Source organism: Nasonia vitripennis, chromosome 2 (genome assembly GCF_009193385.2).
Source record: "Nasonia vitripennis strain AsymCx chromosome 2, Nvit_psr_1.1, whole genome shotgun sequence".
NCBI classification, from domain to species: domain Eukaryota; kingdom Metazoa; phylum Arthropoda; class Insecta; order Hymenoptera; family Pteromalidae; genus Nasonia; species Nasonia vitripennis.
The window spans coordinates 31,658,819-31,682,788 of NC_045758.1; the positions used below are offsets into that span (position 1 = coordinate 31,658,819).

General features: G+C 47.4%; 1 protein-coding gene across 3 annotated transcripts in view; it reads left to right on the forward strand.

Annotated features, from left to right (window-relative positions):
- Nucleotides 1–18,128, forward strand: part of LOC100121486 (E3 ubiquitin-protein ligase TRIM9) — a 78,037-nt gene extending 59,909 nt beyond the window's left edge. Inside the window, exons 3-10 of one of the 3 annotated variants that reach the window (XM_008206706.4) lie at nucleotides 5,584–5,679; nucleotides 7,400–7,793; nucleotides 8,370–8,468; nucleotides 12,126–12,286; nucleotides 13,869–14,007; nucleotides 14,335–14,565; nucleotides 14,644–15,059; nucleotides 15,433–18,128. In XM_008206706.4, the coding sequence (XP_008204928.1) occupies nucleotides 5,584–5,679; nucleotides 7,400–7,793; nucleotides 8,370–8,468; nucleotides 12,126–12,286; nucleotides 13,869–14,007; nucleotides 14,335–14,565; nucleotides 14,644–14,987 (1,464 nt within the window). In that variant the 3' untranslated portion in view covers nucleotides 14,988–15,059; nucleotides 15,433–18,128. The remainder of the gene's footprint in view (nucleotides 1–5,583; nucleotides 5,680–7,399; nucleotides 7,794–8,369; nucleotides 8,469–12,125; nucleotides 12,287–13,868; nucleotides 14,008–14,334; nucleotides 14,566–14,643; nucleotides 15,060–15,432) is intronic. The other 2 variants (XM_001605047.6, XM_008206707.4) reach the window with 2 other exon arrangements.
- The last annotated feature ends 5,842 nt before the right edge of the window (nucleotides 18,129–23,970 follow it).

Below are 23,970 nucleotides of genomic sequence, written 5' to 3' on the forward strand. Positions count from 1 at the left end.
GGCACAGGGGATCGGGAATGTTTTTCTCGTTATCGATCGGAAAACCTGTTACATCTCTTTGTATAAATATATCTCAGCCAGAGTCACTTGCGTCAATTACAAGTCGGCGTCTAGCTTCTCGTCCAACAACACGCCCACGCTGCAAGCTTCCTTCGATAGCGGACTCGTCCTCCCGTGTGTAATCGAGAAGAGCCGAGAGACAAGACACCATACACATCAGGGACGCGTGCTTTGATAGTCAAATTCAATTGGGTGTGTATAGGTATAAGTCAAAGACGTAAAAATCATATGCTTTATATTCACCGTAATCTGGATTCGACGCGAAAAAAAGCTGTTTTACCGCATGTTCCACCGTAATCCTCGAAAAAAAAACACAGACACACGCCATTAGCTCGTCTAATCCGCAAAACCCCCCAAACTGAATTCAATCGCCGTACGATCATCGGCCGGGAGCTTTCTCGCCATATGCGCACAAAGCGTTTCATCGACACACACAAAACACACGTATACAATATACACAGCGGGGGAAGATTGGCCGGTGACGCTAATGCCCGCGTAAAACACGAAGGACACTCGGTTGCAGTGTACCGAGTCTATCGATGTTTGCGCAGGGGCTGCTGCACGCGCCGCGCTGCTGCTGCTGCTGCTGCTGGGGTCAAAGGCCAATATAAGGGAGTCGGGGGTAGAATCGAATCGCTGATTGATCGAGGGTTTTACGCGCTTCTCTTCTCTTTTTTTGCGTTCGCTCACCGGTGTGCTTGCAGCCCATGTGTGTACGGGGGCGGAGGATGAAAGCGCACAGGCGCGGGGGAGGGGAGCTTTTTAATTATTTAGCCGGCGTAAGTGCCGTGATACGAGCTTGTTGTTGTGTGTACAGGAATCGATTTTTTTTTCTCCTCTATCCGCAAGAGAGCATCGTTCGAGGCGAACTGAAACTGCAATTATGGAGTCTGGGACAATGAATAGATAAGAACAACAATCGGCGAAACTTGCGCGGTGCAACGATAACCCCTCGCGAACTCTCTCGAAAATGACAAAGTAAAAGGCCACAATGCGTATGCTATATCGCAAAGCCAAAGCGCAGAGGTAGTACAGAGAGCTGCGGAGGAAAAAAGCTCGGAGTAAGCAAGAAACCATAGAGACAAAGAGCGGCCGCTGTGAGGAAGTTTCGCGTGGGGGGGAAAAGGGCCGGCTGCTACTGGCTGATAAGGACGAAGGAGAACGGATCTCTCCGCGTATATATAATACACAGTTCCAGCTTCTCTTTCTCTTAGTCTCTGCTGCGACGAGCTAGAGCGCGCGCGACGTGAATATATAACCGAGACAGCTGCCGCGGCGAAATGAATTTTCGGAATATCGCTCTCGAGCGACAGTTGTGCGAAAGAGCGAAAGACGCGCCATTTGGCGCATCTTGCGGAGAGGGGCGTTCGATTGTACATATACCTTATACCCCCGGAAACTTGAATATCCGCGCAACGCGGTCTCGTGGCTTGTTTCATGCATCGCTTTCGAATTGCAGTCTATGTAAGACCAAGAGCCGAGAGAAAAAAAACACGGATACAGAGTCTAATCTGAAAGTCGATCGTCTCCGGTGGCAAAAGCGAAATCCCATTCGGGTGAATTTCGCGACGCAATCGCGATAATGGTCGGCGAGTAGCTTGCACAACAAAGACAATGAAGAATAAGAGAGACGACGACGTCAGAGCGGAGCCTAGTACATAGCTGGGCTGAAGATTCGACTCTGAATTATTCATGTGTTGACTCGCTGTTCCGCAGTCCGTCTGTGGATTCGCGAAGCAGTAGTAGTCTAGGCTTCTCCAACAGAGCAGAGAGGAATCGATCGACAGGTCGACCCAGGCTGGATAAAGAGACGTGTGTAGCTGCCAGTGTTGGGGTAAAAATGAAGATTTATCTCCGACGGACGGACGTCGTAATCTCGCGTGTATGACCCCCGTAAACAAAAGTGTCGTCGCGCGATGGAGAGATCCGCTGAATATTCATCGCCGAGAAAAATGAGACGAACGCTTTCCACTCGAAAAGTCTCTTCGAGCGTCTCTCTCGTTCTTGAAAATTATTCACGCCGACGGCCAGGCTCTTCACAAGTAACTTAATTACCGCCGAGTACTAATGGCAGTTCGCTTATAAACGCGGAGAGAGAGAGAGAGAGAGAGAGAGAGAGAGAGAGCGGAAGGAGTGAGAGAAAAGGGGACTGCAGTGTCTCGAGTGGCGAGCGGTAAATTGAAAATGCTCGGACTGCGCGATTGGCCGTGTCTTTCCTCCGATGAAAAGTCATATACTCGGAATCGTCTAGAAGAAATAGATCCGCTGACTCTTCCCCTGGAGAGTTTAACGAAGCTGTACGTCGAATTCTCTGTACTTCGAAATTTTCCGATATAAGCTTTTGGCGTTTCGAGCACGAAAAATCGAAAAGCGCGCGCGAGACGAATACCGATGTTTTTTCGAGAGAAACGCGAGTGAAATCCTAACGAGCCCTATAAGTCTCTCGAAACTTCTCGGTTACCATAGCGATGAATAACGCATCGCTCTATCGCGACAAAGTGTTTTTTACGCTCGAAAATCCGCGACACAGCTGCCCCCCCCCCCTTATACGTAAGCGCGTATTACACACTTTAGGCGGGTAGCACAGCGCCAACTTTTTTCTCCCGCCTGTGTATATAAGTACACACGGCTCTTAAGAAGTTTTCCACCGCCGCCGATGCAGATGACTTTGAGCGGGTATAACTTTTCCCGGCGGCTCGAGTTTCGCTTTAATAAGCCCCGCGTCGCGCGCGTTTATTCACTTTTCGCATTCGCGCGCGATGTGTGCGTACAGCTCAGCCGGCGTGTAAATAAACGAAACGTGAATAAGTCGCGAGTAAGTATACATAGTAAGAAAAAAAATTGCTGATTCGAGTGAGAGAGCTGAGGGAAAATTCACACCTCGCGAAATAATTTGTTTACCTCTCTGCGAGCGCTTGGCGGGCTAAGGACGTTAATCCGCGCCGAAAGCCATGGGAGGCCGGCCATTTAAATGTAAAGCAAAAAATTATCATAATTTAACTTGCAAAATAAACTCTCGAAAGGGGAGCAGCAGCAGCGGCGGCTGCGAACTTCCTACTCTTCCACTCGAGCAGCAGCAGCAGCAGCAGCAGCTCGAAAAAGGAGTAGTAGGGTAAGAGGAAAGCGATTTACCTGCCGAATAGCCTAACTTTCTCGTCGTCCCTCTTCACCCCAATCTCTTCTTTCTCCTGTGTCTTTTGTTGAAGATTCAGCTCCTTCTCTCTCTCTCTCTCTCTCTCTCTCTCTCTCTCTCTCTCTGCTCGCGCGAATCCTAATCAGACTTCTTCATCGTTGTCGCTTCGTCCCCTTTGTATACGCTAACTTGCATTTTCTGTGGCAAAAGGCTTCGATATGCATTATTATTTTCGCATTATTCCGAAATAATCCCGCGAGCAGAAATCCAATCCGCGGAGAGAGACTGCATCATCCTATATCCACCTCGTCTGGTCCATTGTTTTCGCTCTCCCGCGTGTGCTATCTCGTCCCGCGTATCTTTTTCCGTGTCGATGGGCGCGAGCTCGCGTTCACAAGCGTATCGCGCGCGCAAACGAGACTCCGGAAAAAGGGAGGAATAAGCGACGGAGGAGTGGACTCTCTCCGGTGTGCGTATACGCGGAGGAAAAAATTCTCCTCTGCCGTCGTGCATCCCGGCAATGACGAAACATATCGGATGATGTACGCTCGATTAGTTGATGTTATAGAGAAAAATCCCGTAATTGAAACCTCCGTCAGACTCGTTAAAACGCAAACAATCGGGCGAAAACAAAGAGCCGTCCGCGTAAAAAGATGTAACCTCCGCTCGTATATTTCCCCGCGTTGGAAAAAAGAGGAGGCGAGGTGTCGATCAGGTCTGTTAACGAACAATGCCACAGCAACGGCTCTCGTCGTCCTCTGCGCCGAATTCACGCGCAAACAAAAGCCCTGCGTATACGTACGTACGCGTTGCTGCAATCGCGGCTAATGAATAATCAGCGACTCTCGCGCTTAACGGGCTTCTTTCTCCGGCTATTTAGTGCCGCGATTACGAAGCGATGTGGAGGAATTCCGAGAAAAATTTGTTTGTCGCGAAAATCGAACGGAAAGTTTTTCAATTCCGCGCGCGCGCGCGAGAGAGAGAGAGAGAGAGGGGAATGTCGAAGCGGTAAAATCATCCATCGATCAGGGGACCTTGACGCCCCGCCGATGGAGACGTATAAACTGCAATAAACTGGCTTTATAGATACCGATTACGAGGGAATTTACGAGAAAGGACAGCCGCGCGCGTTCAGCGTAGTCCATATGGTTGGCGTATCGATCGGCGTTTATCGAAATTTCAGTATTTTTTCACTAGTTTTTGCGTCCCCCGAAAATTCTACCGCGTTATTTCAACCTATGAGCAAAACGATCCCGAGTCATCATCCATCATGAAGCTGCATCAAATCCTCTCCAATTCTCTCTCGCACACAACGATTTCCACTCGACGCTCGCGAAATCACCCCCGCACACTCGCTCGCGCTAATATTATTTTCCACCCACGCAATCGCTCAAGAGCACACACGCGCGTATCGATCTGTTTGTTTCGCGCTGGCCCCTCCCGAAAAAGGGGTTCGCCTGAATTTTCGCGTTTCGCGCCAAAATATAGCGCGAACGCACTACGACGCTAAGACGGAAGTCGAGACGCTGATCTCCCTGTGTGCTGAGTGTTTGAAAAGCGGATTAATTAGCCCCCGAGCTTAACGATCCTGCGTCTCGAGTTTGCGCGTATCCCCCGCGAAACTGACGAGTATTATAATGTATGACCGCCTGCGGCTCGCGTTGTTATTGTCGTCGCGCCGGAATAATCATTACGGAGTCTGGACTTTTTCCCTATAGCGACGATATGTGGCGCATAGGCACTTTTCTTGTTCCCTCAACTTAATCTGCGAATTGAGTCTTGATATATAACGGTGTGCTGCACATATGCCAAAACTGCCTTCTTGGGTTTTCGTATTGTTTGGGTCGCTCATGCATGTGAATGTGTAGATAATGTATACTGTGCCATTCAGCCGGAGACAATAAAGGAATTTAATTATATCGTAGTGTGTATATTCCTATACACACGCGACGAAGCCACAAAAATAAAACACGAACCCGTGCGAGCGTTTACTTTATATTGACTCTATAATATTTGCGGTGCGCGCCGCGCTCGGCGCACTGATTTTCATCTCCTCGAATTGTTTGCTTTAATTATTATTGTTATTATGACTGCAACGAGCGACGAAGCTTAAAAATAAATGTAAAAGCTGCATAACTCACGAAATAATCCACGACCGAGCGTATAATTTCCAGCATATTACACGTTTGCCCCATCATGCGTGTGTGTATATGTGCGTACGCAATAAAAGCCGCAAAAAGCATCAGCGGCAGCTGCGGAGATCCGAATTATACGCGCGCATAATATTCAAATGCACATCATATAACGACGCTGCTCCGCGGCGCGTATACATCAAAGCACTAATTCTCTCTCTTGCAAAAAAATAACTAATTCTCTCCCTTGTGTTTCAGACGGAGCTATCGCAGAATCTCCAGCAACTGTCGGAACGAGCGAGGTCCACGACGGAGTTCATTCAAAGGCTCAAAAGAATGACGGATAAAGTGCACGTAAGTCTGTGTGTGTATACGTGTATATGTGATACCGCACGACGACGACGACCTTTTTTGCACCCCTTTGTACCGCACACGTCTTCTCTCTACGTAATTTTAGAGAGATAGAGAGAGAGAGACAGAGTAGTCTCACCGCGATTATAACAATATTGAAGCTCCGCTACGTAATAAACTTTTTGACGAAGAGAGAGCGAGAGCTTTTTCGTAAAAGAGCCGCGAGGCACGCCTGCCTTTGTCGGCGCAGCCTCTTCCGCACGCTCTCTATTTTCCTGACTTTTATCGGGCCGCTTCTTGCAAAACGATGCCAAAGCGACGCGGTGTGCGCCTGCGTGCGAGGAGTAGTTGATCACTTTATTGTATATTTTTTGTTCATGCGTGTGTTAGAGCCTGATGGAAAACCGATTGATTAACAGCACTTAACAGCGCAGAGTAACGAATTTGTTTCTAAAAATTTTCGCTCCACTACGCGCACACTTCCAATGAAAAGCGTCGCCTCTAATTAAAATCCCAAAGGGTGTAAACACGAACAAAACTATATATATTCGCGCAGCAAACGACTTAAGCAGCTCTCTTAATTTTCTTCCTCGGGTCCGCGCGCGAGCAATTACGCCCCCTCAAGCTTCTCGTATCGAGATAAGCGCGGCCAGCTGAGAGCTAGCGTCAATTTGTCCGTAAAAAAGTAATCTGCGCGCGACGAAAAAGAGAGAATCACGAAGGCGCGCGCGCGGCGACGCGTTAATTACGTTTATAACGACGCGACGTCGTCGCCGAGGTGAAGAAGAAGAAGTAGCAGTTTGTGCGCGCGCTTGTGTACACCTCCGCTGTGAGACGTTCATTTTCGCGTGACGCCCCGAGGAGAGAAACAACGAAAATCCAGATACCTCTCGCGACGTGACTTTGCGCACGAGCAAGCAAAAAACTCGATTAACCGAATCACGCAATCGCGTCTTCGTTTTTTTTTTTTTTTTTTTTTTTGGCAAAAATAAATTTTCCGGCGCGTGCATGCGAGAGAGCGAAAAGCGCAAATCACGTCGGCGTGTATGATAAATTCATGGGGGAATTTGCGATTAAAGCTTGCAGCAGGCACTTTGGCGTGTGTCTCGGCTGCTGGGTAAAAAAGCGCGCGCCTGCAAAGGGTTAAGCAAAAAATGCAAGGCGCGTCGCTCGCTCTCCCGTGGATTTAGCAAATTCGACGGGCATATAGAGCTCCGCCGTGCGCGCGTGCGCATCCACTTTGTCCTCGACGTGCGCAATAAAGCGATAATTAATACCCTCGGTAAGTGGATGTCGGAGATTGCTGATATAAAGGAGAACGTGTGCGCAGCCAAAGAGAGAGTATGTGAACTTTGCTCTAGGAAAAAACTGCTGCTGGAATTTTTTTGCCAATTAAACGTTTCGTTAATTAATAAGTTTGTATCGAGAGAGTAGAGGCTGCTTTCGATTTTTGCTATATGCACGACGTTTTACTACTAGAAATACGCGAGATTTATCGCAGCGGAGAAATTGAAAATCTTATGTGGGAGAGCTTTTATTAGCATTTTTACGAGGCTCGCGTTCGTAGATTATCCGCGCGAATCGCCGCGAAAAAATACTCCATAAATCTCGCCGCTTTCAATTAAGCTTATCTAAATTACGCATCACTGCAGCGCGCGCGAGCATTATACGCAAGACGTAACGACTCGCGCTGTAATAATTTCCCATAAACTTTGATTCACAGGAGGAATGCATCTCGCTGGAGGAAGAGGTCGAGGAGCGCATCAACGCGCTGATCGCCATGCTCCAGTCCCGCAAAGCTCGGCTCATCGAGGCGGCCCGTCAGACCCGCGAAGCCCGAGTTCGTCTGCTGCGGGACCAGGTGTCTCGCTGCGCCGGTCACCTGCAGACCACCACAGGCCTCCTCACCTTCTGCATCGAGGCTCTGAAAGAGACCGACAGCGCGGCCTTCCTGCAGATCGGCGGTATGCTGTCGATGCGAGCCGCCACGGCCGCCGGTTCCTGGGGGGCAGCCGAGGGTGTCCAGGAAATCGCCAGACTACCACTGCTGGATCTGACGCTCGACGACAAGCCCGTTAGGAGGGCCATCGACCAGCTGACCTTTGTCCAGATGAAGCGTGAGTGTCTCTCGGAGTGGGAGGAGTTTGTAGATAAAGGCTGCTGCTGCTGGTGGTGGGCTGCATAAGGGGGAGGCCTCCGTGCGGAGGCTTCTCTCTGTATAACGTACTATATAGCGTGTAGAGTTTGGTATTGTAATTAACCAGCTATACTGTACTTACTAATGTTAACCATTACTAATCTCGAGATAAGAGGGTCGAGACGATTTGCATACGTACGCGCTAGCTTCACTCGTGAGAGATGATGATTCGTAACCCCGACGCGTCTGAGGAACTTCGGCTTGTATTATTATTCGAGATAAACCTAAAGAGTCGTTCTTTTCCTTCCACCCGCGAAGTTTTAATCGTTGATGAAGGGCGAACGAAACGGATTAATATTCTCGCGTACAGAGGATGCGCGGAAGTTTTGATTAAAAATTACTTCTTCCTCCGCACTCCGGGCGCGTTTACGGAATCAATGTTTAATCTCGCGCCGATAGTCTCTCCACCCTCTCGTCCGCAGCGAAAAGGAAAAAAGTGCTTCTCTAATAACCCATTAAACCCCTGCGACGAACGAACGAACGAACGAAAAAAAAGTAAGAACCCAATCGAAAGAAAGAGCGCAAATGATCCAACTCGCCACTTTTTCTGCGGACGCTGCAGCGACGGAAGGCGAGGACCGCTACCCGACCTCAGGTAACGTATCCATCATGAAAAAAAGAAAATCACAATCCTGCACGTCTGCGCAAAATTATCCCTCCCGATGAACGTTCGACCGCCGTCTAGACGCAATTTCGGATTTACCTAATAGTCTCTCTATCTTTAACGTCTTTCGACCGTGAGATGGAGTGTTTCAAAAGCGGATTAATTAGCCCGAGCTTATAACGATCTCGTCTCGAGTTTGCGCGGATCTCGAGTAGGCTGAGGAGGATAATCTATGACCGCGTGCGGATCCTGTTGTCATTGTTGCTGGCTCGAGTGATTTGTGTAGTATATTTTCATTGTTGAATATGAAATTTTAAAACAAAATTTCGGACTGGCCTTTCCCCCACTAACTGCTCTCTAATCACCTATGCCAAATCTGTCTTGTTGGGCTGTAACTACAGAGTCAAACATCCGACATAATCAATTGCAAATATTATGACTCTTCCTTTAAACACTATCTGCATACACTCCCGAGCTTTAATCTGAATTCGCTCATTCAATTTCCTATGCGACTGCTTCTATGCATCCGTGTAATATATACTCACTTATACATAAGTTTAAGCGTCGCTTATATAACGCGCTTTGCCGGTCTATCCTCGCGCGCGAGCTTTTGTTTCCCGCTGCGTTGATGAGCCAATTCAGATAAGCTCTCGATACTGTATACACAGCCAGTGGATGCGTCTAAACGAAGAGTGAGCCGTAAGTTGCGATTGATCTGATAGTGCCGGATGTTTAGTGCGCGCACCTGCTTTTATTCGGGTTAACGTATACACTCGTTGGCTCGCTTCTCTGTGTGTGTGTGTGTGTGTGTGTGTGTTTATTCACTGCCGAATTTGCTCTCCAGCTTTTGCTTTGATTTAAGTTTGGCTTTCTGTGTATTTACTTTGCCGCTTGTATGTACGTAGCTTGTTTAATTTTACTTTATATATCATATATTATATAATTCAAATATAGTTACGTTTATTTGCATTTAGCGAAAAATACGATTTTCCGACGTACACGCCTCCTCGATAAGACTCTCGACTCACGGGCGACATTCGATCTCAATATTCCACCGCACAAACGCATATACCCCGCACTATCGCAAATATCCAGGTCAAAACGCTCTCGTTCGCCATCGGACTATATATAGCTGTGAGAGAGAGAGAGAGAGAGAGAGAGATATATCATCAGCAATTAATGCCCCGAGCGTTCGGACGACTGAAACGCTTACCTGCGTGTGCACTGTGCACTGCACGCAACAAGCGGTAATTTCAAATCTCCGGGCTCCTCGGATTTTATTTAATTCGAGCGTACATAACAGTCGCTTTGACCAAAGGCCCGTGTGTGCGTAATTAAATTCGCAAAACTCGCGGCGGAGCAACGAAGCTAACAGCGGCGCAGGCTACTGTTATCGGTTTAAAACGCAAATAAGGAAATGGAATTTTTCTCGCTCCTCGAGCTCACGGAATTTAATATAACGCGACGACTGTGCGCCTCTGTTTTTTTTCCGGAAAATCCTCGCTGTTTGTAACTATAATACGCGCGCAATCGGGTAAAAAGCTACTTAGAAAATCGCTTCCCCAGCCACGCGCGCACACAAAGCTTCGTTCGATTTACTTTCCGGCGTGGGTGTAAGCGCAGTATGTACTTTCCGCAGTAGACTTTTACGAGGAGGCTGCAAGCCGATGTTCTCGTCTCTCGAAAAGCTACGAGAGCTTTCGCAAACTGTCGGGCATCATCGATCCGTCGCAGATAGGGTATGCACCTATAAAAACCTTCAGCTCTCCTGTAATTGGATAGCGCGTTACGGGTCGTTCGTCAAAATATCTCTGGCATTTTTTCCGCGCCTCGAATCGAGCTCCTATACACTATAACACAAACATAACGTTGAAAAAAGTAAATATGCGCGCGCGCAACTCGGCGAACATTCGAAAACAATTTCTCACTGTACAGCGGCGCGAAATAGCACGCAGCAGCAGCAGCAGGCGACCCGTGTTAAAGGTGGACAACCGGTGCAGCGCAATAGCGGAGCGCCAGTCGGAGGAAATAACTTTGCTCGAAACCGCAGCTCGGAATGGTCGCCGGCGCAAGCTCGGCCCGAGTTTATTAGCGGTCGGTAGACAACTTTCCGGGGAAAAAAGTCCCGGCGACGACTGCGTTCGTGTGTGTGTGTGTGTGTGTGTGTGTGTGTAGGTGAGCCTCGTGCTGATGTATAGGGGGTGTCATCGAGGGAATTTTCGGCAGGACTTTTGCCTAAAATTCTTCGGGCTGTATACACGTCAGGTACACACTGCACCTGTGTTATTGTGCTTGCGCACGGACACATAATACAAGCCCCGGGCTATAGACAGCGAGCACATATACACATGACGGATCGGCGCGTTCGCATGTGATAATCATAATAATTATGGCTCAGCTCTCTCTCTCTCTCCGGAGGGGGTAGGCAGCGGCAGCAGTAGCCATTTAATCACGCGTGCAGTGCCTGGCCTTCTGCTTACCCGAGCCGCTGCAGTATTATATGCACATTATATTATGAGAAACTTCCGCGTGTATAAACGTCCTGCATAATATAATGCGCGTGTTTGCGTCGAACACTCTATGCATCCAGTGTTTTACCTCTCGGGAGGTGGTATCGCGCGCGATTGTTTGGATTCTGATGGAAACGTCGAGTCTTCGCTTTTTTTTTATTTCAACACAGGCACTTCGTCACACATAATTTCAATATTAATACACTGAGCATACACCTGAGGTGGTGGTAGCCGTGGGACAGAGCTGTGCGACGAGTATAGGAGTTTTAAGAGACCAGAGCATATAGGCGCGCTTAGCTTTGGAGAGCTCGCGCAGTGCGTTTCTCAAGTATTCCGCAACTATTTTCCATTATTTTACGAGCTTCTCTCGGCTCCCTCGGCCATTATAAACTTGGCTTTATGCGAAAGTTCGCAGCGCGCGCGTGAATGCTCGCGTTAATTGTACTTATTCGTTCGAAAATTGTGTGTTGCGCGAAGCTTAACTTTTAGGAGCTGCTGCTGCTGTAGAGAGCTTTTATTGTTGTGGGGAGGAGAGACGAGAGGTGACCGTTAAGAGTGCCTGTATTATTCAGCCGTTTGCTTCGTTAGCCACGATTATACACCTGCACTCGCCCTCTCTCTCTCTCTCTCTCTCTCTCTCTCTCTCTCTCTCTCTCTCTCGGTTATCGCGAGCTGAAGTTTCTATAGTGTTGTATTTTCAATATACTATACCAATGCTTTTTTCACGTACAGCGTTTCTCGCCTTAATGGCACATCTCCGAACGGTCTTCAATCTTTCGTAGCCCCGTTTTCAGCGGGGCAAAACAAAAGCCCGTCGATAGTCGACGCGGGAAAGCAAACACCTCTAACCCGCAATTCATTAAACTCCCGTATAAATCTCGGAGCGGCATAAAACACTCGCGATCGCGTTCTAATTAACATCCAAAGTCCCCGCGCGCGTGCGCGATAAAACAGCGGATCCATTAATCAACGGCTGCAGTGGCAAACAAAGCCGCGAGTCGAGAGTCAATTATCGCGCCCGCGGCTCTACGATTCTTCTCTCTACTATGGCTGATGCTCTGTGTGTCTTGACGTTATTTTCACTTATGTGTGCGTGTCGACGACGTTCGAGTTTTAAATCGAAGTTTACTTAATGCAGCACCAGGAGCACCGCTGCTGCTACCCGAGGAGTGCAGCGCGGAGAACAACAGCGTGACCGTAGCGTGGCAGGCGCCACCAGGATGTGGTCCAGGACAGAGGGGACCTGCGATCGAGGGATATCTGCTCGAGCTTGATGATGGATGCGCTGGAGAGTTTAGGGTGAGTTTTTGTTCTCGTGGTATTTTTAGAAATTATACAGAGTATTCTCAACTATACATCGGTGTTCGGTGATGAGAGGGGAAATATTTACACACCGCGGAACACGTTCAAACAGCTAGATACAAAGTTGGCGCGCACGCAACCAATCTTCGCGGTTCTAATAAAAATCAACATAGCGGAAAGTCCGTTTACACGGCCGCGCGCATAACGCGAAAACTAGCTAAAATTCAATTTTCCCTACGCATACGTAACAATCTATCCCGCCGCCGAAGGCATTTTATCATACACATCAACCGCGCACCGCGTTATATACAGCAGGAATTTAATTGGATTTAATTTTATGCCTTTCCGTCACGCATTTCTCTCTCTCTCTCTCTCTCTCTCTCTCTCTCTCTCTCTCTCTTCCTCTGCTACTTCGCGTTCTGCAAATAAGAAGTTGCAACGTTTGCCCGGCAGGCAGTGTTGACTCGTATCTTTTCCCTCGTTATTCCGCGAATCTTGAGGATTCTGCAAATACTCTCAGTTAACAGCGTGTTCAATTATGTTAATCATAAGACCTTGTGATTACTTGCTGATTTCAGGATTTAATTTAATCGATTTAATGCTTTCATTAGTGCACTTTGCTTCAAGTTATTGGCTGTCTAATCAGCAAACTCCGAAAATTTATGAACAAACCTGTAATCTAATGAACGTCACGAACTCATCGAAATAGAATTCTTATGATTCACGACGAAAAGTCCTCGCAAACGGAAAACCTAACGAAGCCATCTTTCCCGCTAAATATTAAGAGACACTCTCGGCTCCTTCAAACGCCGCAACTCACAAGCCGATAAAATTCCCCATGCATTTCCGAGCGCATAAAAAGATTCCCTAAAAGATCCCATAAAAAGAAAAACCTCGGCCCATCCGTTATTTTCTCAACAATCTCCGAGATAGTCGTCGGCGTCGTCGTCCCTCGAAATTTATAGACTACTCGGACGAACCATAAAACCCACACGTATAACGCCAAAATTCGCGGGCCACTTCGATACAATGGCATAGCACATATACACACACTGGCTCGTCTTGGGATTTATTAATAAATCACGCGCGCTGAGGGCACTGAGGAAGGAGAGCTGTACATAAGGGAGAGATGACTGCTTAAGAATTTATTTACGACGGCCGGCGCTATTGCCTATGAATTCATAACCACCTTGAGCTGTGCGGTCTATATACAGGCTGTCTTTATATCCGCGTGTAATAATTATCCGTAAAACGAGGCTCCGATGATCTCTGCAGCGACGAAGAGTCGCAGTTATAAAGCGAGAGAACGCGATATTCGCCGCTACGCTGAATATGATATTAAATTCAAAGAAGTCATAAAGGCGAAGCGAGCGAGGAATTATGAGGATAGCCGCGCGGCGCTTTAGTATTTCATAAAACGACTATTTACGCAGCTGCCGGAATCTGTTGTGCGTTTCAGCGCTCTTGGCGGGTTTATTAAAGATTTCCAGCTGGATCAAGTCCTCTATTTCGTAATCTCTGCATAAATCAAGGAAACATGCGCAGATCCAATTTGAAACGAATTCTCTGTTCTCTGCAGGAGGTGTACTGCGGTCGCGAGACCATCTGCACGGTGGACGGGCTGCACTTCAACTCGCTGTACAACGCCAGGGTTCGAGCCTTCAACAGCGCCGGCGAGGGCGACTACTCCGAGCTCATCGGTCTCCAGACCGCCGAGGGTAAGTGTTTTCTTTTTTTTTTATTTTTTTTTCTTCCCTTTTTATATCCGCGTATACGTCGAAAAATATAGCTTATCCGCTCGGTTCTAATAGAAACTCGCCGTGTTTTCCGTCGGATTTCGAGCTCGTTAGCTTCGTACATTATTGGCTGGGGCGCTCTTTGGCTCCGAATAATTGGATGGAAGTCCGTACTGCGGTACAGAGCGGGAATGGGATTTGATTGTTTTTGATGCTATCGGATTTTCTTCGGCTAATTGAAAGCAGGAGAGGCTTTTTACGATGGATGAGCGGATGCTGAAAATATTTTTCGTCTTCCTTTGTTCACAGTGGCCTGGTTCTCCTGGGCGATGTGCGCTCCGGGTCTGCCCCAGGAGATCTCGATGTCCGAGGACGCGATGAGCGCCTCCTGCGAAGGCTACGAGCACCGAGTCGTTCTGTCCACAGTCGGTTTCTCGCGCGGTATCCACTACTGGGAATTGACGATCGACCGGTACCACAGCGACACCGATCCGGCCTTCGGTATCGCTCGTGCCGACGTCTCCCGCGACCAGATGCTTGGTGAGTTTGAATACCTGTCATACTGTCCCTTTGTTAATGAAAACGAGTATTACATCAGTCCTTCCTCGATGATTGCAGGCAAAGACGACAGGGGCTGGAGCATGTACATAGACCGTCAGCGCTCCTGGTTCATGCACGGGGGCGTTCACGCTCAGCGCACCGAAGGCGGCATCCAGCAAGGCTCGACGGTTGGTCTCCTCCTCGACCTCGAGTCCACGCACACGTTGCGCTTCTTCGTCGACGGCCAACCCCAAGGCGGCATCGCTTTCCGAGACCTCTACGGCGTCTTCTATCCGGCGGTCAGTCTAAACCGAGGCGTCTGCGTCACTCTACACACAGCTCTGGACGTGCCCAGGCATCTACTGCTGCTCGATCACCAGCTCGAAGACGCCTACGTCTGCGGCGACGTGCTCCAGAGCTAGGGGTACCTCAACGTACTGAGAAAGGGCCTGCTCATGCAGCAGGAGCTACTGCAACTACCGTTTATGCAGCAGGTTGGTGCCTTCATTCGAATGAAGTTGTAAGCCTTTTGTTTCGTGTATTAAATTTATGTCACGCGAAGAATGAAAACAGGAAGCGCTGGTTCAGGATGTAGTCGCGGGTACTGCTCGTGAATGAGAAATAAGACAGACGGACGGACCTTGACATAACATTCAAATTTAGTCGATAGCGTTGAAGCTGTTCGAGACGTTGAAAAATCTGTTTTCGATACGACCTCCGTACTACGGTCTCGCCTTTTGAATGGCAATCTGTGTCCTATCGAACATTCTTCGAGAATGCCAATAAGAAATCAATTCAGGCTTTTTCGTATCCATTTTCCGGGACAACGAAAAATATGAAGAAAAAAATTCCAATCTTGTGTTATAGGGTCATGAACGTTTCAAGGAGCTCAGTGAGTTAGCCCAGGTGCAGACGCTCGAGAGGATCGTCGAGGAGAACGTGGCCGACGTTTGCGCCTAAGACGGGGGACGCCCCGTCGCTCGAGCTACTCATAACGCTGCGTTCTTATTTCCTCATTTCGGACGAGAGTAACTATAATACTGTATTGAATTTTCTCTTAGATGACTTTATTTTTTACACAAAACAGCGACTTGTCCGTGCGTTCCGCGGGATATTAAATGCCATATTATTAGTACTATACGTATGTATTATGACTACGTGAGCGGTAACGCATTTAACGCGATGATTGCGCAGAGAAACCTGTAGTATGGAAATACATTTTAAACGAATCGGCGGAGAGATACGGTGGTAAATTCTTTATTCCTCAAAGGCTTCCTCTGTGCAATCAGGATAATTTTAACAGTGTAAAGTACTTAGGCGTTTTGTTGAAGAAAATTCCTTTATGTTTATCATTGTTTGCTTAAAAGTATTATTTATTTGATAAATAATTGCGTGAGGGACGCGAAGCGAAATTTATGCACAGTGTACGAAAAGTGGTGCGATTTCCGATATTCGAGCTTTTCGAGTGCGTTTGCAAATTTATTATGAATGCACGACGACTGAGCGCGTCGTTAAAAAGAGAAGACTGTGTACGAGTACATACATAATATATATAAATCTATATTTACGCATAAGCCATGTGCGTTGGAACAATAATTCAAAAAAGGAGCTTCGTTACTAAATATTCGAGATACACTCTAACTGCATCATATCGATCGTCTTTAGTGTCATAATTACTTCGTATAAGCGTGTATACATTTTCTATTTGCGATTTTGGTGTTTGTCGAACAAAAATCACAGGAATCTGCCTTCAAGAATCGAAGTAAACGTGAGTAAAAAATTTACGTGTTTTGAGATATATCGATGATGACGCGTGCTGCTTTGTTTTGTTTTAAGATATAAGATAAAACGAATGATTGGTAAAGATTATCGACGTAAATGTATATTTTAACCCGAAGCGAAGACACCTGTCGCGTAAGTGCAGTGTAAGAGTTGTAAGGACTTTTTATCGATGAAACATAGGAACGATTTTTAAGACGATGTTTTGCTATTTAAAGATATAGGAGAAAGCTTATCGATACAGAGTATTTGCTAAGAAAATGAATGTCACTCGTCTTATATATAAGAATGTTTTCGTAAGTAAAACAAAATTTATACAAGACTTATACTATATAAAAATAACATAAATGTACCTAACGTTCGAGAGCGACTACTAAACGCGTCGTGTAATATAAAAAATAAACCTATGCATCGGTAGGTTTATTCGTCATTGAGCATCAAAATGTATTTAAAATACCTTTTTTGATTTGTGTTCAAATGGGTTTGTGTTTGCTCATTCGAATTAAAACCGTACGTTTTATCAAAGGCAGCTATATAAGAAAGTATTAGTTCATTTAACATGTAGTTACATATCTAACTGAGTGTATCAGTATCATTTTCTTTGAAATGTACTACATTGAAACACGAATAAATTGAAGTGAGAGGTGAATTATTTGATTGATATTATGTTTTAATAAAAGGTTGAACTCCAATATTTACATTATTTATTATTACGACCACATACCATATCATATTGTACTATCTATGAATATACTAAAATTTTGTTAAAGACTAAACGAATATTTCTACACCTTGCAAATGTTGCACAAAAAAATTGAAAACTTGTAAGGACGAACGATATTTGTACTTTCTATAGATTGAAAAAGCTGCATTGTCCGACTGAGAAACTGAAAACTTTTTCAATACAAAGAAAAAAAAATGATACATCCGCAAAGAAAACTCGACTGTAAGACGCTGTATAATTTTCCAATTTTCATCACTGTCAAAGATAACATGCGAAATATAAAGATCGGAAAGTCAGCGCTCGCCCGGGCACACGCACACACATATCATAAAAATCAGGATCTCCGCACAAGCGCACACGCGCATAGCCGCACAAACATCTGGAGAGAATAAAAGCCAAGGGAAAAGAAAAGAAGGCGAATCTTCTCATTTTCATACCGGGCGGGCTGCAGAGAGCGACATAGACGCATGCACGCGCTCGGCCGCTCGTATCCTAACGTATGATATTGCATAGCGCAGTAGTATGGAGAGACTCCGCAGTGCTAGACTCTCTCTTTCTCTCTCTCTCTCTCTCTCTCTCTCTCTCTCTCTCTCTCTCTCTCTCTCTCTCTCGCGGACACGAGCCCTGCGCGTCTCGCCTTACATGCCGAATGAGCTTGCCGCCTCCTCTGCTGTGCCGCCGCATCCACTCCAAAGTCTGGCCGTGACGCGTGTCTCGAACTGGAATATCGGAGGGCAGAGGATAGTCGTCGTCGGAATACAGAGGAGAAGAAAGGGAGAGAGAGAGCGCGCCTACGGCTTTGTGACTATGTGCATGCGGCTGTGCATTTACATCTGTATGCGCGCGCGAGCGAGATATGCACACGTCCGAGCTGACTGCTTTTATTGTACATAGCTGTACATATACATAGTGAGTGAGAGCGAGCCAGAGAGAGAGAAAGAGAGAGAGAGTCATGTATTGATTGTACACCCCACCGACAGGAAGATCGGGAACAAGTTGTATACTGTACCATTTCACCGATATATATTGTATCCGACCAATAAAACGTACATATATATTATATCTGTGTATTACATATAGACGGCTGGATGCTAGGAATCTCTTTCTCGGAGATATGTCTCTCCGTTATAATACACACACAATTCCTATATCAATTCCTTGGGTATTGTTTGGGGCACTCTCTCCGTCCCTCGATTACACGCTCGTACTTCAGGCTTTTGTCTCTCTCTCTCTCTATATATATATATATATATATATATATATGAGTCAAGACTGCACTCCCCGTCTCTGTCGCTGCGGCTATCCTTGCGCGTTTCCCTCTTATCGCTCTCGTTGTTGCTTTGTTTCCGCATTAACCGCTTCGCCGAGCCTCGATTAATGTTTGCCTTTGATCGCTTAGTCGACGAAATCCTTTCTAAATTATTAGTCCGAACATACAATCCTTCTTTCGCAAGCATTTTATTAGGTCTACGAAAAAAATCACGGACAACTCGAGAAGAAAACGAGCAGCCACTCCTTCCCCCTGCGATAATAACAACAACGATCGTAATACAGCCGCAGAAAAAAGCGAAGAAACAAAGAAAACGCCCGAGTACACGATAATCTCATTAACGAGAGCCCCAATTCAAAAGCTCGTGGCAGCAGCAGCCGTTTCCTAAAAAAGAAGCATCCCGACACGAAAGAACCGGCAGTATATACCGCAAGCCAGAAGAGAGAAGAGGGAAGAAACCCAAGAAACACAGCGGCTTTTTTTCAATTACACAAACCTGGCGCGCTCTGCGTGATCTCCTCTCCTTCCCTCGCATCCGCGCAGAGGGAAGAGGTCGAGATTAAGTTGGCCGTCGGGGCACGTCTTGGAGAGATCTTTCCTCTCCCCCCGTACACTACACAGCCGTAGTATACTCATAATCACGACGCGTGTGCGCCCTCGCCGTGCTGTCCATTAGGAAGAGGAGAGTTTCGTGCGCTGCTGAAGGGAGCGTTTGATTTCCGCGCGCGTCGAATCGAGGGGTGAGCTTGCTCGCGCAATTTCCTCTTTCTTCGACTGTGAAATTCGGGACGATATCGAAGTGTGTGTGTGTGCGTGTGTGTGTAGGAGACTTTTTTGCCATCATCAATTGCAGCCAAAACGGCTCTGAAAAATCCAAACAAACTACCTTTCGTACATTTCAATTCAGGCGTCGCGGCTCATCCTGTTTAAATCCTCCGTCCCTCAGCAGTATAGCTTACTATTCCATTCTCCGAGCCTATCCTTCTTACTTAGCGCTGACAGTGATAGCATTACGCGGCCCATTAAAATGATACATTCTTTCTTCATCGCCTCGTCGTCGCCGTCGTCTACTGCCAGCGGCGAAACCGCAGAGCTTCGCGAGTTTATCGGTTGCTGCAGTAGTAGACTCTATATATATACAGAGAGAGAGAGAGAGAGAGAGAGAGAGAAGAGATGCCTCGAGGGACATGAGTTTTTGGGAAGGGTCACGTTCCCGTCGTTTGATGCCGATTTACTTTGATTAGGAGAGTGAGAGGGAAGGGGATGATTAGAGGCGGGCTTTTCTTTCGTTAAAAAATTCTCAGCAGGGGTGAAAAGTTTGATTAGATGGGAAAGTTTCGCTCGTCGATGCTGTTGTATGTATAAATCATCCACGCTATATTTCGAGTCGTAAATTTTCTAGTCGAGTTTGTTCCTTCGATTTTCACAAATACGATGAGAAATGGAAATAAACGAAAAAGTTCGCGGACAGTGACATACTGTGCGAGAGGAGCTGGAATTCCGCGCGGACCATTTTTCCACATAGTACCTATACGTGTGAATAAGCGTCTCTCTCTCTCTCTCTCTCTCTCTCTCTCTTCAGCATTTGAAATTCGTTGTCTCAGCATTTTCCAGCCCTTTTCGCTCGGCGTATAATAAACATCGATAAGTCATACAAACTTTTTTCGGGTCAGCAAAGTCAACGGGGTTTACGTACGTGTAAAGGCGAGCGACTGTGGTAAGCTCCTCCGGTATATAAAGTTTCTCTCTCGCGGATGATGCTTATCGTTTGTCTGCGGCTCTCCGAGAGAGCCGGTAGCACTTTCGAGTTTACGATCCGCTCTGCGGCCTATTTATTATTAAGCTCATAAATATGCAGATTGACGTGCGGATATCGATTCGTACGGCTGCAGCGGGGAAAGTTTGCGCGAATTTCATGAAATTTTAAGAACCGCTGCACCGGCCGTAGCGTAACTTGGAGGAGCGTATTGGGAATATAGCGTTGGAGAGGAGATTGTGTGACTTTCCGGAGAATCCATATATAGCTCGATCTCGAATATAAGTGGCGGTAACTTGAAAAGTAGACCAAAAAGCCTTCATCGCAGCTCAATCTCGTTCGGAGCAGCCTCGGGCGCATCGCAACATCGATTCCCGACGTCGCGTCTGCTCGCGGTCGATTAGACTAAGCCGTAGGGGCGAGCTTATATACCTGCGCCCCGAGGATTTAGCCACTTCCGCGATGTCGCTTCACCTAAAGTCCCGAACGCGATTTGCCGGTTAACAAGCACCTCGGCGATGTTTTCGCTGAGAGAGAGAGAGAGAAAAAAGGGGAGGCTAAAAGCTCGAAAGCTCCTTTTCCAGAGCTTAATCGAATCGGCTGCAATCGACGCGCCGGAAGAGAGGTGTGGGCGGCACTTCGTTAACGAACTTGCTCGACGCTGATTAACCGTTTGCCGAATGGAGGAAGCTTAACTGCTGGCGCCTACCTTGTAACTAACTGCTCGCTCCACCTGCGCAGGGCCGCTCATTGTGCGGAACGTCTGTGGGAATAAGACAGCTGTGTGCGGGTAGGGACGAGGTTGGCTATTATGCGTGATTGCAGTCCGAAGAGTAAGAGAGATAATCGTTCCGGGGCCGGATCGATTTTTGGGGCGAGCTTGCGATCGACGCGGAATTTTCCATTCGCCTTACGTAAATCACTGTGGTGTAGTGTATGTATAGGAAAACGCGTAAACAACGATCCCTCAGCGCGAATTTACGGGCCGATTATTCGAGCGAAAAGTATGCGCCAACGCGTAAAATGTAATTCACCGAAAGGAGGATGATAAGTCTTTCGAAATTATGTATACGCGTGTAAAAGAGGCGGCGAATATAAATCCCGAGGCGCACACGAGCGAATTTTTATGCGCGAAACTTCGCGCCAAGAATCACGGGCCTATTCGACCCCCGACGACGACGTGATTTCTCGCGCGCGAGCGCGAATCCAATTTTCGAAAAGCTCGAGGGTGTGCCGCTACTCGTGCGGCTTTTCGGCAACTTTTTTTCTTTCGGTGACGATTTTTCTTTTAAATTAGGCGCGGCAGTCGTTAAGAAGCTTTTTGCAAGCTTGGTTGTACTAAACTTAATTCTGATACGTATACACGTATAGTAATAATGAGTATATAACAAGCGCAATGATTTCGACGCTTCAGCGCTGAGCAATGATTAAACCCGGCAATTTTCCGGCTCACGCATTCGCCGACGTAATTCAAATTTATGAGGCACATCCCGCGGCCGCGACGTCGAAGCGGCCCATGCATCATCCCGGCGATAAGTCGTCGGCTACCGCAGCGAGTAGGAAAATAAAGACGGTTCGTACTTTCGAGCGGGAAATTCGAATAAAGGACTTTATTATGCGTATAAAACAATATTCAAAAGCCACGAAAGCTTCCCGCGCAAAACGGAAAAATCCTGAGTATTAACCGATTTATCGATTCCCGATGTGAAAAACTCCCTACTCGCACGCGGAAGGCAGACGCGGCGCTATTAATTCCGTCGGAGATTTTCAGCGCTGCAGGAAAAAAAGCGCGCGACGACTCGTAATCTGATTTATCGTCCTCGCTTCCACCGGTACATATATTAATACATCACACACGGAATTGGCCGGCCAGATGCTTCATATACTCGGCGCCTCTGGAATTTCGCCATTTATAAATCGCTCGCGCGAGCGGGGGTGAAACGAATTCGCGAGAGGCTGACCTTTAAATCAAGCTCCATTTATCCGTGGGAGAGCCAGCAGCGCATTCGGCTTTATCAAGTCTGCGCAAGCTCTATATACACGCGATGGCTTCGGTTGATAGCTTTTTATTATCTTCCATAACACGCTATACCTTGAATTTCATCGCGCGACTAAATTCAATGTATAACCAAAGCTAATTTCGCCAAGGCTAATCATCTATAGGAGAACACATAAAAAGCTCGGGCGAGCTTCTGGCTCCAAGGAAATCTCGCACCTGCAGCAGCAGCAGCACCGGCAGAAGCCGCGTATATACATCCCATCAGCCTGATGGCTTTTACTTAGCGCGTGCATGAGGCGAGGCGAAGCGTAATCGAGGAGAGACGCCGGCGTAGTCTCCTCTCATCCCGCAGTACCTTATTGGCGTTTAGCTTATAGACACACTCCAAGGGTATACAAGAGGGACGCGCTACTGTACGAGAACCTCTTGTTCTATGACGCGATGCGAGAGGGAGTCGAGTTATTAGGGGGTGCGAGGGTTGTTCGCAGGTGAGCTTTTTTGTTAGGAATAGAGAGCTTCTTCTCGCGGGATATTGTGCTTTATGGGTAGGGCCTTGAAGAGTGTCTGGAGGATACTAAGGAAAAAAATTTCGAAATAACGCAATGATGAATTCCAATATCAGGCTAAACTACCCCCTACATACGTCCGTGAATCGCGCATAAAAGCATCCCCTAAAATTCCCCGATAGCTCTCTCTCTCTCTCTCTCTCTCTCGCATCGCGCGCGAATCGTCGCGACTCCGTCCACCAGCAGCACCGCAGTAGCAATAGTAATATCAGTAACCGTAGAAATCGGAAACGGGGCATTACGTGCCCCACCAGCCCCTACACGAGCGCGCATCGTATCTTCCAGGACATTATTCGCGCGCGCGCGCAGCTAGCTCTTATCGTTATCGGCCCAAGATCGTAGCGCCGCGCGAGTCGTTATACGCTATCGCGCGAATGCGTCTCCTATTTCTTCCTGTATATAGCTGTGTATTACATTTGTGCGTGTCGTCGGTCGATTATCGGTGGATAGGCTTCCCTTTTTCTCCTCTTATCTACAGTAGAACGTCTCATTAGTAAGCAGCGGATTATTCGACTCTCGAGAAGCAGCGACCGAAAGCCAAACTTTCAAGCTCAACTTACACTAGCATACAGCACCTCAGCGCGCGAAAATTCAATTCGGCTCGGGCAGAGTAGTGCAGGCGTCTGAATCGCGCATACGTACACACAGACACACGTCCGTCCTTAAACACAGCGAGCGCAGCAAAAGCTCCACCTCGCTCGCTAAGTACCCAAAAGAGCAAGAGCTGCAAAGAGAGAGAGAGAGAGGGGTAGGCAGGCGCCAAACAAGATCGAGCGCGCACGCGAAAGTTAGTTCCGTTCGCGCAACTTGCAATAAGGAGCTAACCGCCTGCTGCTGCCGCTACCGCTGCAAACTTCGAAATGAAAGCGCTCTATACGTGCCTCGCCTGTATAGCCGTAGTCTGTCATGTAGAACGTACATAAGGTATGCGAGATCATCTATGCTGTTTTGTCTTTTTGTTTCCTGGTAATTGTTTTTACACCCATAGGTAATATAATAGAAGAGCTTGAGCGCGGAGAGGCGTGAAATTGAAGTTCGCGCGCCGGCACTTAATGCTAATGCAAGCATCGGCCAATTAAGCTAATTGTGTTACACACAGCCTATCCTCGCGACAGAAGAGAGAGAGAGAGAGAGAGAGAGAGAGTATAGAGGAAGACGAGAGGCTCCGCAGGATCGATATGCAAAGAGGAGCTGCGTAATGCCGAGCTTCTGCCAAGAGCTTCTGCCTGCAAGACGACGGCTCTTATCGCGAGCTTGCAGAGCTCTACTTCCCCTGTGTTTGACTTTTGACGGTATTGGCGCCGCGCGCGG